This window comes from Aethina tumida, chromosome 1 (genome assembly GCF_024364675.1).
Source record: "Aethina tumida isolate Nest 87 chromosome 1, icAetTumi1.1, whole genome shotgun sequence".
Classification (NCBI taxonomy): Eukaryota; Metazoa; Arthropoda; class Insecta; order Coleoptera; family Nitidulidae; genus Aethina; species Aethina tumida.
In genome coordinates this window covers 68,714,368-68,728,418 of record NC_065435.1, presented here as the reverse complement: position 1 = coordinate 68,728,418, position 14,051 = coordinate 68,714,368, and the positions used below count along the sequence as shown (strand labels likewise).

The 14,051-nt window shown below is 32.2% G+C and overlaps 4 protein-coding genes across 4 annotated transcripts; 1 reads left to right on the top strand and 3 right to left on the bottom strand.

The window, feature by feature from the left end:
• The first annotated feature begins 183 nt into the window (after positions 1-183).
• LOC109600235 (RNA polymerase II transcriptional coactivator) lies at positions 184-777 on the top strand. The gene is made up of 2 exons (XM_020016365.2): positions 184-335; positions 397-777. Exons 1-2 carry the CDS (start codon positions 279-281, stop codon positions 658-660), a joined length of 321 nt encoding a protein of 106 aa, XP_019871924.1. The 5' UTR covers positions 184-278; the 3' UTR covers positions 661-777.
• Positions 778-1,206: 429 nt separating this feature from the next.
• On the bottom strand, positions 1,207-2,138 carry LOC109599912 (elongation factor 1-beta'). The gene is made up of 3 exons (XM_020015967.2): positions 1,978-2,138; positions 1,513-1,905; positions 1,207-1,452 (listed from the first exon to the last, which is right to left on the bottom strand). Exons 1-3 carry the CDS (start codon positions 2,055-2,057, stop codon positions 1,263-1,265), a joined length of 663 nt encoding a protein of 220 aa, XP_019871526.1. The 5' UTR covers positions 2,058-2,138; the 3' UTR covers positions 1,207-1,262.
• A 1,649-nt stretch (positions 2,139-3,787) lies between these two features.
• LOC109599802 (acetyl-coenzyme A transporter 1) lies at positions 3,788-7,913 on the bottom strand. Its single transcript, XM_020015841.2, has 6 exons — positions 7,635-7,913; positions 7,288-7,525; positions 6,594-7,235; positions 6,403-6,544; positions 5,118-5,284; positions 3,788-5,061 (listed from the first exon to the last, which is right to left on the bottom strand). Exons 2-6 carry the CDS (start codon positions 7,501-7,503, stop codon positions 4,663-4,665), a joined length of 1,566 nt encoding a protein of 521 aa, XP_019871400.1. The 5' UTR covers positions 7,504-7,525; positions 7,635-7,913; the 3' UTR covers positions 3,788-4,662.
• A 586-nt stretch (positions 7,914-8,499) lies between these two features.
• On the bottom strand, positions 8,500-12,125 carry LOC109599747 (eukaryotic translation initiation factor 3 subunit B). Its single transcript, XM_020015778.2, has 6 exons — positions 11,965-12,125; positions 11,252-11,754; positions 10,926-11,158; positions 10,029-10,394; positions 8,982-9,754; positions 8,500-8,923 (listed from the first exon to the last, which is right to left on the bottom strand). The coding sequence occupies exons 1-6, from the start codon at positions 12,089-12,091 to the stop codon at positions 8,829-8,831; spliced, it is 2,097 nt and encodes a 698-aa protein (XP_019871337.2). The 5' UTR covers positions 12,092-12,125; the 3' UTR covers positions 8,500-8,828.
• Positions 12,126-14,051: the final 1,926 nt, after the last annotated feature.

Genomic DNA, 14,051 nt, shown 5'->3' with positions numbered 1-14,051 from the left:
GACTTTTTTTGTATGTTTTTATTATTTTATTAACAAGTAAGCATACCGTTTGATTACTCAAAAATCTGTAAAATATATCTCACTCGAAAACGGTATTTGTGTAACAAAATAAAGGTAAAATTAAATATTGTAAAATAGTGTAAATATAACTTAACGTAATTTATATTTGGCGCCCTGCAGTTTGCACGCATGTTCCAACATCATTTGTTTTCCGAAACTCATAGATAACGCATATATTTTTTCGCCGGTCGAAGATATACTGAAAACAAATTGCAATCATGCCAAAGAAAAACAAGAAGGAAGAATCCTCAGACTCCGATTCTGGTCCAGAGGATGTAAGTATCGGTTTTAATTGTTATGTACTCGTTACCGTTAAATTTTTTTCTCAATATATAGAGAGGACCGGCGCCTAAAAAACCGAAACCTTCTTCAACATCGAATAAATCCGGCGAAGATGAAAATAGCTGGGACCTGGGCAAGAATAGATTCGTAAAATTATCCGAATTTAAAGGAAAATGGTATGTCAACATCAGAGAATTTTATGATGCTGGTGGTGAACTTAAACCAGGCAAGAAAGGTATCATGTTGACCATGGAACAATGGCAAAAATTCAAAGGATACATGGGTGAAATTGAAGATGCCATTAAAAGGAATGTCTAATTTGTTCCATTTTGTTTGTGGTTAAAATAATAATTTAAATTGACTGTTCTGTTTGTAAAGCTCTCAAGTATGTCTTATAGATTACAGGTGTGAGTGTAAATAAAAATTTCTAATTTCTATCTTTAGATTTATTTATTATTATGATCCTGTAATATTTCTCTTAAGTTTTTGAAATCAAAAAATTAAGAATAAAATTAATACTAAAGAATGTACTAATTAATTAATGAAAATAAAAAAAAGTTGTACAATTGCATTAGTTACATATGTATATGTATTTTTTTAATGATTACAATATTTAGGAACAAAGTATGTTTATTATTATATATCAATATATCACTTTTAACTTCCTGAAAAACATATTTGATAAATATAAATATGTATTATCCTTATATATATATATATATATATATATATTGAAAAAGATTAAGCATTTCAATATCAAAAATAAGTTTTTGTCAAGTTTTTTTGTTTTTTCTAATTAAAAATGTGAAAATTGCCATTTGAAGAAATTAGAGAAAAATTAAAATTATTAATAAAACACAGTAATAAAATATGTAAAACATATAATTAGATATATAATTCATTGCAATATTACAATAAAATTAAATCTTGTTAAAAGCAGCAATATCAACAGATTGTACAAAATCTTCAAACTCTTGGATCTTTTCAACTAATTCATCAACAGACACCTTAGCATCTTCAATGACACACATGATTTGCAATTTGTTGATACCATAACCAACTGGCACAAGTTTTGAGGCACCCCAGATAAGGCCATCCATCTCAACAGATCTGAAAATTAAAAACCACACATTGATAATCTCATTTGGTAGTATTCATAGAAAAAATCACCTGGTGGCTTTTTCAAGTTCTTTCATATCAGTTTCATCATCCCAAGGTTTGACATCCAAAAGAATGCTGGATTTGGCAATAAGTTCTGGTTTCTTGGACTTCTTCTCATTGTAAGCTTTGAGCCTTTCCTCGCGCAGTTTTGCTGCTTCTGCACTTTCTTCTTCGTCGTCTGAGCCAAACAGATCTACATCGTCGTCGTCATCGTCTTTAGCTGGGGCGGTGGTGGTGCCTCCCGCTTTCAATGGACAAGCTGGGGCAGCACCAAATTGTTTAAGTTCTTCAGCAGAAAAAGATTTAATGTGGTTGTACCAACGCAAAGCGTGAGCGTTTTGCGCGGATGGTGCCTTAGCGAGCTTGTTCAATGTATCAATATCGGCCTGGCTGGGAGCGTATCTGCATAAAAAAAGTTTAATCAGTCCAGATGTTCTGCAAGTTAAGAATAATGATTAGGTAATAATAGCTTACCCAGAGATGTAGCTTTTGTCTTCAAGGAAGCTGTTGAGTTCTTGGACTCCTTTCTCAGTTTTCAAATCTCCGAAAGCCATTTTATGCGGGTTTTGCAGCTAAAAGTCGACTGACAATCTGATCGGTGTGGCGATTAGACAGGAAAGGGGTTTTTAGGTTAGGTATTAAATGTCAGTTTGGCAATGTCACACAACTACGTAGTTTCCTGTTTTTTCTGTAGGGTTTTGTTTATTTAATTTAATTCATATTGCAGATATTAAAAATATATTAATTAATGTTACAATTTGGTGGGTATAAGAATCTTCGTCATCATGTCCTAAAATTCATGTTTGCTGATTTTCATATATAAAAACAACGTTGTCACTTTTACATAATTTTACATATTACAATTATTCATAGTTTAGATTAGACTATATAATAGAAAATAGACTAAATCGTTAGCCAATCAAATATATCGTATCAAGATTTAGTAAATCCCGCGTTCTTTTGTCCCATGTTCAAATTAGGAATGGTATGGTTTAAACAAACACTCCACCACGTCAATGACCTTTCTTGTGTTAACAAATTCTTTCGTGTTATTACCGATTGACGCCATATCGTAATAAAAAAGAGATGCACTATTAAAAACCTTTCCACGACTGAATCGACCAAGAACACACGACCAAGGAGACTGAAAAATCGTCAATATTCGGGAACTTCATTTGTGTCGATATTAAGAGTTATCTAATTGGCTAGAGGCACGCCTCAGCTCTCCTACCACCGAAACAATTGTCTGACCTTAAAGCGCATGCGCGAAAGTTGTAACCAAATAGAAATTCAAGATTTACTTGAATTAAACAAATTGGCGCGAAGAAGCATATTTAAAAATAAAAATTATTCATTAAAATTTAATATAAATCTATTATTGCTTGTTTAATCGTCGATTTTACAAGATATTACCCTTCTTTGTTTAAATATTGAGTATATTCTATTTTAAAGAATAAAAACATAAAAAAATGTATTTTTTAATATTAAAGTTATCTCGATAAAATCATTTTGAGCTCGTTTTATTGATTATTGATTGATTAAATTACTTAAAATATAGTAAATAAATCATACATTTGTGGGAACTATACAACATAAATAGAATAGGAATATATATATATATATATATATATATATATATATATAAATATTAGGTAACAAGGCGTCAGTAATAACAGGTTAAAGATTTATGTCCTCTTAAACTGCGATATTACCGATTTCATTCATATTTTTCAAAATTCTCAGATGAAGAGAATTCAAAAATTAAAATAAATAACATAAAATAGAACTCAAAATATTTCATTAAATATTTTACTTTTAATAACCATTTACTTGGACAGAGATGTACAATGCCTTGAATAGTCTAATTAATTTAATATTTAAATATTTGAATATATAAAAATTGAGCAAACATTTAATTTAATTCGATGTTAATGATTTTCAATTTTTACAAAAAATAAATGTAATTATATATTTATATAAAATAAAGTTATTTGTATTTGTATAGTATATAATTATACTTTAATGGTTTTATAACATATACTAATAACAAATAAAAATTTCCAGTAGTAAATTGAAATTTTTAATGTTAAATTTATTTATCAAAATTAAATCAATCTTTAGCTGAATATTTTTATTTGAAATTATTCAAAGTTTAATTACATATTTCAAATTCACTTCTAAATAATGAATTCTTTTTTAATTTTAATTCATTATTTAACTACATTAACTTAATATAGATTATTGAATCGTTTTATTTAAAGTCTATATAAAGAATAATACAAGGTTCAAAATAAAAATCACTTTATTAATGTCTCACATTATTTAAAAATTGCTAAAAAATTCACAACACGACAATTCATAAATTTACTATAATTGGTAGAGCACTGTTAACTCGATATAATACTGTACATCTTCTGCGTTTAAGTTAGCCAAACAATGAAATATAGCATGTTTATTTATTGTTAACATAGCGCAACGTGCTGCACAACGACAAAACTTTTTTGCTAATCAAATGGCGCTTTCTTAACTTTAAACTTTCAATTCAATATTGGCAAATCACAAATTCACATAAAAATTTTCAATATTATCTTAACAGTGTCTCTTCAACTTCTCTATATCGAGTTCTATATAAAAATTATACTTGTCATGTACAGTCAAATAATTCATACCACATAATAAAGTTATAATAAAGTGTTTCTAAATCAACTATCTATATCACAGTAAATTGTTTAGAAACAAAAAAGTTCAACTTTACGTATCATGACTATTATTGTGCTTTAAACTCCTATTATCGCTATAGAAATTAATAAATATGTACAAATTTATTTAGTACTTTTGTAATAAATATAATTTAATATAAAACTATTGATCAACATTACAGTTCTAATGAAACATTATTAGTTTTTAATGTTTTCGGAAGTTCGAACACAGTAATGTAAATCAACTAAAAATACTGCAGCACCCAAAACCAACAACAATAAACTATTTACATATATTTAACAAATAATTTTAAACCATAAACAAAATCGATTGACAAATATGTTAAGTGCAAATCACATGGTCCCATTACTTCAGCTTCAGTCAGATTTAAATTCCCGTTCCTGCACTCAACTACATTGGAATTCATTTGGTGACTATTTCGACTATTTCGATACAACACTATCTTTTCCTCTTGTTCAGTTTCCACGCGGCTTCGTTCAGCGACTGAATGTGCTGAATTTTCTTCTTACCCCACAGATACAACCATGCGAACCCAACAACGGCAGAGATCACCGTCTCTATGTAGAATCCATCCAGAATTGTTTCGCACTTGCCGCCCTTGGCTGTACACAGTTCCTTTTCTAATGGATTCCTGCAGGCGTTGTCAAGACTTTCCGTGCCCCCAACACACTGCTTGCTCGTGAGCGGATCGACAAAGTACAGGGCGAGGATGGTGGGCCAATTGCCGCCCAAATTCGTCACGGTATTCAACAACGTCATGTACGTACCGCCCACCGAGGAGTCGCTGATTTTTGCAAAGAAGGCCATAATGGCAACAAACATGCAATATACGCAAATCTGATAATAAAAGAACAATTAGCATTCGTATCTCGATTCAATACGGTCACAATTACCTGATGTAGGGCGTAGCAGGAAATTAAGAAAACTACATAAGAAATTGGCAGTCCTTGGGAAGCATCAGGTACTAGTGTAGGTGTAATCCACACCATAAATGCGGCAACGAATCCAAATGCCAATCTATACGGTATCGCCTTGACGAAAATGTTCAATGGTTTTGGTCCTAGAAAATTTCACGGTATAAGTCAAATCAACACTAAATTTGTTTTTTGTTTAAACCGAAATATAATGGTATAGGTATCTCTAAATGAAAATCCGGGTTTGCCTAAGCAAAATTTGCGTTTTCGTCAGCGGTTCAGGGATTTTTATTAAACGGTGTTTTATTAGACATTTTCCGTATTGAAATGTCACGGAAATATCAAATGTTAAAAATGTCTCATGACAGCGTGCCCGATTTATTGGAAACAGATCATGAACTATTTCAAGGAGCTGAAAATTTCTACGACGTGCCTCTACCGACGCCGGAAGCAAATGATTTGTTCAACGAGGGATACTCTTTGATAAAGAAAATTGCGGATATTTGCAACACCCATCTTGGTGTGCAACCAAAAAGATACGAACGGGAAACTGCCGCTAAATCAATACAAAAATGGTACCGGAATATGAAGAACAAAATGGCATTTGAACATCAAAAGGCTCGTTTGGATAAACTGCGACAAACCGATCCAATTAAAGTGTTACAGATGGCGAAAGATGGGTTTAGTAAAATGTTTGATAGGAGATTTTTTAAAATAATCTTTCGATTTGATGGTAAGGTATTTCCCCCATTGATTGTTTATAAGGTTATAAGCAAACCCACACATTTCGAAACGGGAATTGTTGACAAAAGTTTGGTGGATAACTGGCCTGATTCGCGCTGGCTTCCGTTCAGAAATTATAAGTGCGAGGTGTGCAAAATCAATGTTGCGTACAGATTATCGGCAAAGAAAAGGAAGAAGTCTGATGTCAGGAATTCTTCTAACTGGTTGAGAGAAATTACTCGTTAGTTGAATTTAATTGAACAGTTCATTATTTTATACATATACTTTTATGCGCAATTCTGTTCGCATTTTAAAACACAATAAATTTTCTTTGATGTCAATTTGTCTTATTGAAATAATAAGTATTTTACCAATTTCTACAAATTGTAAAGATATTGTTATTTCTTTGTCATTTTTATAACTGGTATAAAAATGTAAAAAGTATTAAGAAAATTTTGTTTAAATTGAGATAACACTAATTAAAAGTCGATCTATATAATATTTAATAGAAGGTCATTTCTAAACGTATATTTAAATTTACCTGTAGTATATTTTGCTATTACCAAGGGCAACGCTAATTGGACTGGAATTAAAGGAATGGCCATCAAACCAAGCCTTTCCTTAGGTATACCCGCTTCGACCAGCTTTAAGGCCATCACACTGTCAGTGGACGCAAATCCGATCTGAAAATATGATTTGTAATTGTGTTTTATTGCATCAGCATTGGAATACCTTGCATGTCAACAGCACAAGAACTAAACCTTGTACAGATCTCAGTTTCAAAATGTCCCTCAGAGATTTGTAGGCCGTTTTTATGTCTTTTTCAGGCGCAGTTTCGTGCTCGGAGTCGACGTGCTGCAATTCCTTTTTAATCATCGCCACTAGAGTTGTTGTGATCAAAAATACCCAACCCCAGAAATTTAAAAAACCCGCAAGGGTCACTATTCCTTTGTCTGACGGTTCATGACGTAAATACATGTTACAAAAACTGGCTGATTCAAGAGCCATGAACAGTATGTTGCCTAAAAAGAAGCCAGCAGTTTGACCCACACTGTTACATGTAGATGCATGGCCCACATTTCTCTTGTTCAGCATTGTTAAAGCCCATCCATCAACTGCTATATCTTGTGTAGCAGCTAGGAAATTAAGTGAGAAGAACAGTAAGGTTAAAATTTCAATGTTCGGTTGACTGCCATTGTCACCCAGCCATTGGTCCACATGGCTGCTGAGAATTATCATAAAGAACCCTATGAGGTATTGTGTTGGAATTAGCCAGGTCTTCCTTCTGCCAATTCTATTTGAGTAAATTGCATCCACTAATGGAGCCCATAATAGTTTCAAACTGAAGGGCCACGTTACAAAACTGAACTCAGCCTAAAATTAAATCAAATTAACATTAAAAAATGAAAGACAGTACAGTACTCACTTGTTGTTTATAACTGACGCCTCTGTTCTGAAGTATCATAGGAATTGCGGCACTTAAACCGAGTGGTATGCCTTGAAGAGTATACAAAAATAATAATAAGGCAATATTCCATCGATCCCCTTTGATATTGCTTTGTATTAATGGCACTTCACCGTTTTCCATTTCGGATGCTATTTGATCCTTCCTTTTCTGTTTCTTTCTTTCGATAATATTCATTCTGGTTTTAACTACTTGTAAACTGAAATATTGTGGATATAGGTTATGTTAAAGCCACGTCACTTTATAATTCATGTATTAAGATTTAATATTACTGTTTGAGGCAATCAAAACAAAAATTAAACACTTGCCTTTGTTTTATTCATAAAAATGTTCACAGTTGAATGTCACTTGTTTAGAAGTCCCAACAATATTTTGAACGGACCGCTATGTTTACGTACACGTAATTTTTGACATTAACCTAACCTATTGCCAGGTTGTAAATTTGTTTTTAATGTTATTAAGAGAAACGTGTGATAAACGGTTAAATTCAAGAAACCATTTCTGTTTTAGCTAATTACAAATGCATGTTATGTTGACGAGAAAATTAAAATAACTTAATCTTCTTTGCCTGTGTTCGAAAATAAAATTTTGGATATATATTAAACGCAAAGATTAAGTACATGTTTGTTCAACACTTACTTTTTAGATAAACTAAACCAACATTCTTAACACACTATAGGCGGGTAGCAAAATAGTCCAAACTAAGTTGTTGAATGATAACAAAAAATAAGAGATAATTCTTTCAGTTCCGTATGTAAACCAATAGAGTAAAGTTATCTCACCCCGCTTTTAAAGTAATTTCATTAAAAAAAGTAAAAATTACCCGACCCGCTAACAATCAACATTCTCGAAACGGGTATTTTTACCCGACCCGCTTATAGTGTGTTAATATATTTTTGGCCACTATTAATATAATTTGAGTAATTTTAAACGTGAGTGTATTTTTTTTAAATGACAGGTGTTATTTTAATTTGTTTAGCAGCACTTATTTAATAATTAAGTAAAAAAGTTATATTAATTATTAAATTATTTTAAATTAAATAACGTTAACAAATATTCTAACCAACATTATATAATTGAATTTATTTGTTTTCGTCGATTTTAAGTTTATTAAGCAACATTATTTTTGTATGAACTCCGGAAAAAGATAAATCAGGTCAATGAAAGTAAACCTTTGTCCTAGGAAAATTTATTTTATTATTTCGGTTTGAACACAGTTTAGTAAAAGACCAAAATGCACTGATGAAAATATAAAAATTTTAATGACAATGTAATAAATTAACCCAATTATTAATACAAACCTGTAAAAATTTAAACGATTTAATTCTATGACTTATATTAATAATACAGTTAACTCTTAAATTCTTAATATGGTGGGCTATTTGAATTATATAAAAAATAACAGTATTTATAAGGCGTGCTCGCTGACAAATCCGTTTAAAAACCCTGCAGAAGTCGAAAAGACTCACGCAGGGCAATAAAAGTCGAAAAATCTTTGTAGATTACTCGATTATTGTTATTTCCTCTTTAATAAAGAATTCTACTACTTCTTCTTCTACATTCTTAGTATCCGCGTCAAGTTCGTCAGTATCGACATCTGAAAAAATAAGAATAATTAGAACCAAGTATGCAGTGAAATAATAACTGAAACTTACTGTTTCTGAGCGCCAAACGTCTCGCCTTATTCTCATTATATTTTTTGATCCTACGCTGCCTGTGCTCGTTGAACTTCTCCATAAGCGCCGCCCGCTTTTTAATCAATTCAGTGGACGCCTTCGTCTGTCGCATGCGATCCTTGCTCTCAAATTGCGCGTAATACTTTTTCAAGTTCTTCTTGATCTCGCGCTGTTTGTCTTCGGTGAGTAAAGTGGGCGGTCGCGGCCGCCACAACAACTGCGCAAACTTATCCAAGTTGATTCGCTTGAGGATCTTGCCTTGGAACGACCAGATCCAATAACCAGTGTCCACTTTCGTTTTCCAAAACGAAACGCCGGTGACGACGTACCGTCCGGTTGGATCCCATTCCACGTCGCTCATCTGATAGTGGTCGGTCGTGTTCATCACGAGAAACTCGTGTGTATCCACGAACTCGAGGGAACCGCCACCGTTGGCGCCTATCCCGGCCAGAACAATGAATTGACCGCTAGGCGACCAATGCAGTCGGTTGCAAGCCCTCTTTTCGAACTTCTTGAGCAGGATTGGTGCCTGGCCGACACGCACCTCGTAAAAACTGACGCTTATGCTGGGCGACTCGCCGTGGATTATGGCAAACTTCGAACCCACCGGTTCCCACGCGAAACACTGGATTGGATCTTTGCTTTCGACGCTGTCCACCGGAATTTGTTTCTCGCGCATGTGGAATATTTCAAAATTGCAGTACATACCGCTATACTTCATTTCGTTCTTTTCTTTTCTTGCCTTTGAATACCTGAAATATGGACACATGTAATGAATTCTTATGTTTCCATTTGTTTTCTAAGAAGACACTCCATTTTGAATCAAACAATCAAGTATCTGACTCAAGATAATATGTTGTTGCTACTTGTTGTACTGCAAGCAACCACTACTTGGTCACCAACAAAAGATTCAAATAGCAAAATTATGTGCCCTGAGCGTATAACTATATTGAATATTGAATATTCAAACAGCAAAAAATCAGGGACATGAACACATTTCAAACTTGCAATGAATAAAATAGTTACCTGTCTACTTTGACGCATAAATAGTCCCCAGACTTTTGCCAGTGGATCTTGCAATCCGCAACGTTAAACAGATTCTTTTTCCTAATCTCATTTCTGTTGGGAATTTCAAGCAACGTCACGCTGGCCGGTACGTCTTTGTCTTCGGCAACCCAGTAGGCGACTACGTTGTCTGTCGGAGACCAGTTGAAGTCTCTGATGCCGTTGATCTTGATAGATTTTTTGTCCAAAAGTCCGAACGATGGTGTTTCATAGATCGAGAGGACGTCGTTTCCGATACGGGCAAAGTATTTGTCGTCGTGCGACCACCTGAAAATCGGCCATGCGGAGGGTCCTTCGGGGTTGAACGAACGTTTTTCCGTTCCGGTTCTGTAATAATTTAATTTAATGTAATTTAGATAATCATTGTACTTTTATTAATTCTTAATTTATTTCTATTTATATTATAAAAAACAAGTAATTATCTGGTAATTTAGAAATGAAAACATATTATTTGAATTTAATTTTATTGTTGCCATCTATTTTGTTGTTATCAATAATTTCACAAGTTCACATTCTAATGCAATAATTATTTTCCCTATAGTTTAAATTACATTACATTTGACTATCATAGAGAAATCAGGGATGCAATAATGTAAAATAATATGTTGTTATAGTTTTAAAAAAGTACAAGTACAAGTTAAGATATACAAATATTTTGTACTGATTTAAATATTTTAATCAGTAATTTGTTCAAAATTTTTAAATATGTTGTATTATAAATTTGTGGCTCAAGTAATTTTATCACAAAGTAAGCATAATAGTAAATCATTGTTAAATATCTAAATTATTTAATCACAAATGTTTGAATATGAAAACTTGTCTATACTTTAATAAAAAAACAATTGTAAGAACACTTACCTAATATCCCAAATTATAATTCTCTTCTGGTCAGGAAAATGTGGATCTCCTTGTGGTGAATATGTGACAAGGTATTTTTCACATGGTGAGAAATCAATAAACTGTACAGAGGCATGTGCGAATTTTTTGTGTTGCGCAAAATTGGGACCAGCCCACAGTGCAATACCCAACTTATGGAAGGTGGCAAAAAATGTTCCCAATGGTGACCATTTCACATACGTTTGTGTCCATGCCTGAAAATTAATAGAATCATGCAGTCAAGATTAAAAATTTAATGATTATGTAACAACATATTTGATGAATGCTGAGCTAAATTTGTTACTTACACTTCTTTCTTCCACTAGAGTAGGATCAGGAAGTGTGTTCTGCCAGATCTGCACAAATTGTGCCTGAACGGTGACAACAGCAAACTGATCATATGCGTCAGGTTCCAAAAGGTAATAGTGTAAGTCCCCTTGTCCCTGATAAGGAGCTGCCTCTGGCGGCTGCCATTGATCAGGAATATGTTCATATTTTGAGAAATCAGTAAACAAATTCACTTGAAACGTGTGCTGTTTGTCCAGCTTGAAATTGTTGGAGAGTTTCACTGCTTCAGCCGCGTGAACCGGCGTCGAGTACTCGATGAAAATGTAGCCTTTGGTACTACCTTCTTCATCTACTGGATAAAATTCATTCACTATGTTTCCAAACTTGGCAAAGATCTTGTTTATAACCGATTTCAGCTTTTCAATACGTTTCGGTTCGACTATAGGGACGCCGTCTACTACAATCACACTTTCCACCCCGTCAGTTTCTTTGGGTTTTGTTTTAATAATGTCCCCCAGCAATTCTAAAACAAAAATGTTAACCTCAAAATTATATTTGACATATGTTGCTTCAAAAGACATATATACATGACATTTTACATACTAAATAAGCCTATGTTCTACGGTTTAAAGGATGTTCACAAATAATTGCAATTTGTTTGCGAATTTCCCATGGAAATCTGGAGAAAAGCATGCTCAAATGTCAAATAACGAAGGGATTTTACGGCTATTACCTTCTTCTGAGATATCATCAACGTATCCTTCTGGGTCACTGAAGTTTGGATCTTCATCATTTGATGAAGAATCACCTTCATTTTTCGTATTTTCATTGTTTTTATCGTCAGATTTCTTTTTCGCCATTTTGACACGCGGGACGGCAAGTGTAGAAGAGGGCGTTATTCTCGCTTCCGAGCCCAAGTTATCGCAAATATTACCAACAAATCTGTTTCCCAAGTAAGCTAGTACAAGATTAAAGTCCCTAACATACGCGCTGTATTTAAATACAAATCTACGCATTTGTATTTACCTGTAATATGTATTCTACATCAAAAGCGAAATTATTAATATACTAATAATGGATAAAGATTAACGACAAAAGTCGATATGAATTTCTTGGAAAATTTATATGTTCTCGTGTAACTATTGTGAAAAATGGGAAAATCATTAATGATTACGTAACCAAAACGAAGGTCTACGCTGATTTATGAATTAGGGAAGAAATTGAAAATCGATGTTTTTAAGATTCAAGATCAAATATGTTGGGTATAATTTTAAAGCTATGCTGAATAAAATTTTATAGAATAATTACAATGTTACGTTATTATTTTTTATTGTAATACATAGGAATAAATATATTTGTGAATACAATTCACAATATATGTACACAAATATAAAATTAAAAATAAGACTTGCTATAGTTTTATCATTTATTTTAACATAATAACTTATTATATTACATATTTTAATTTTAACTAATTTATTTAATTAATAAGAAAACATTAGAGAAGTATTAATTATTGTTAAAGTCACTAGCTACTTTTATATATAAATATGTATTTAATTTATTTAATAGAATACTTTGGTTTCCTATATTTGTATTAAAATATAATTTTAAAAAGAGTAATATATGAATGATGTGCATATTTTTATGTCTTGTATCTTTGTTCTTTCTCCCCTTATATTATAATATTGTTTTACCGACCATGGGTGCAGTTCATTGATATTACCATTTTGTCGCTCTAGGTTGAGGACATTTACCCATCATTACGTGCTCAATTAAACACAAGAATATGGTTACGTGAACTTTTTTGTTCTATAAAACATAAATGACAAAGCATTTTAATGCTCATAAGCTCATGTCCAAAAAGCCAAGGATTTTGTAAGACTTGTACTTTTTTGATTTTACGAATTGGTAATAGGAAGAGTAATTCAAATTTTCACTATTAGTCAGTTAAAAATCTTAATTCATACACGCTTAGAATGGAAAAATTATAAATTAATGAAAATAATGTTTTCTGTGGAATAGAATCTAACAATGTTCGTGATTTGTATGTTTTTTCGAAATTGTGGGCACCTTTTTTCATGCCACACAAATAGTAGGTAACTTTATACCTAGAATGAAAACAATGGTTGAATATTACTCATACATGTACGTGTTTGTAATTTTAATTAAACAAAGAATGTATCAATGAATAAACATCGTTTGTAGATGTTGTTCACTACAATGGTCATTTTTTCGAAATTTGGCAGGTGAAAACAACATAAATTAACAATACAAAATGTATTTTAGTAAAAAAATTGCTAGTATTTTATCATAATAATCACAATTTAATATTTAAATTTCAATAAAAAAATCTTACTTACAACTTTGTATGTAAATAAATATTGCGTAAATTAGGGATAAATTAGAATATACAGGGTCACCGAAAAATCTGTACAAAATTCTTGGAGGTGTTAATAAATTAATTTGCTTATCTTACCTTAATATAAAAGTTGATAATCATTGAAGGCACGGAAGTTAATAATTTATTTTTAATTTTCTTCATTATTTATTGATAGAAACGTATCTATGTGACATTCAGGATTTTTAGGGTGAATATGTTAATTTGACGTATGGTATAGAGGGCACCACAGAGAGGTTTTGCAAATCTTCATACCTTTTTTGACACTCACTGTACATGATTCTAGGATATTTCTAGGTATACTTTGTTAATGTCGCTAGGAGCAACCGTTTGACATAAAATGGACGTGAAAACTGAAACAAATGTGATTACTATTAATTTAATAAATGTTCAGAGTAACCACCTTTTTCATGTATACG

Coding starts and splice junctions, on each gene's coding strand:
- LOC109599802 (XM_020015841.2), bottom strand. CDS start 7,503: ATGAATATTATCGAAAGAAAGAAACAGAAAAGGAAGGATCAAATAGCA. Junction 6,545..6,593: donor TTGTGCTGTTGACATGCAAG/GTATTCCAATGC, acceptor TCATATTTTCAG/ATCGGATTTGCGTCCACTGA. Junction 5,285..6,402: donor AATAGCAAAATATACTACAG/GTAAATTTAAAT, acceptor GAAATTTTCTAG/GACCAAAACCATTGAACATT.
- LOC109599912 (XM_020015967.2), bottom strand. CDS start 2,057: ATGGCTTTCGGAGATTTGAAAACTGAGAAAGGAGTCCAAGAACTCAAC. Junction 1,906..1,977: donor GACAAAAGCTACATCTCTGG/GTAAGCTATTAT, acceptor TTTTTTATGCAG/ATACGCTCCCAGCCAGGCCG. Junction 1,453..1,512: donor GAACTTGAAAAAGCCACCAG/GTGATTTTTTCT, acceptor TTTAATTTTCAG/ATCTGTTGAGATGGATGGCC.
- LOC109600235 (XM_020016365.2), top strand. CDS start 279: ATGCCAAAGAAAAACAAGAAGGAAGAATCCTCAGACTCCGATTCTGGT. Junction 336..396: donor CCGATTCTGGTCCAGAGGAT/GTAAGTATCGGT, acceptor CTCAATATATAG/AGAGGACCGGCGCCTAAAAA.
- LOC109599747 (XM_020015778.2), bottom strand. CDS start 12,091: ATGGCGAAAAAGAAATCTGACGATAAAAACAATGAAAATACGAAAAAT. Junction 11,159..11,251: donor CTCTAGTGGAAGAAAGAAGT/GTAAGTAACAAA, acceptor ATTAATTTTCAG/GCATGGACACAAACGTATGT. Junction 8,924..8,981: donor ACGTTTGGCGCTCAGAAACA/GTAAGTTTCAGT, acceptor TTATTTTTTCAG/ATGTCGATACTGACGAACTT.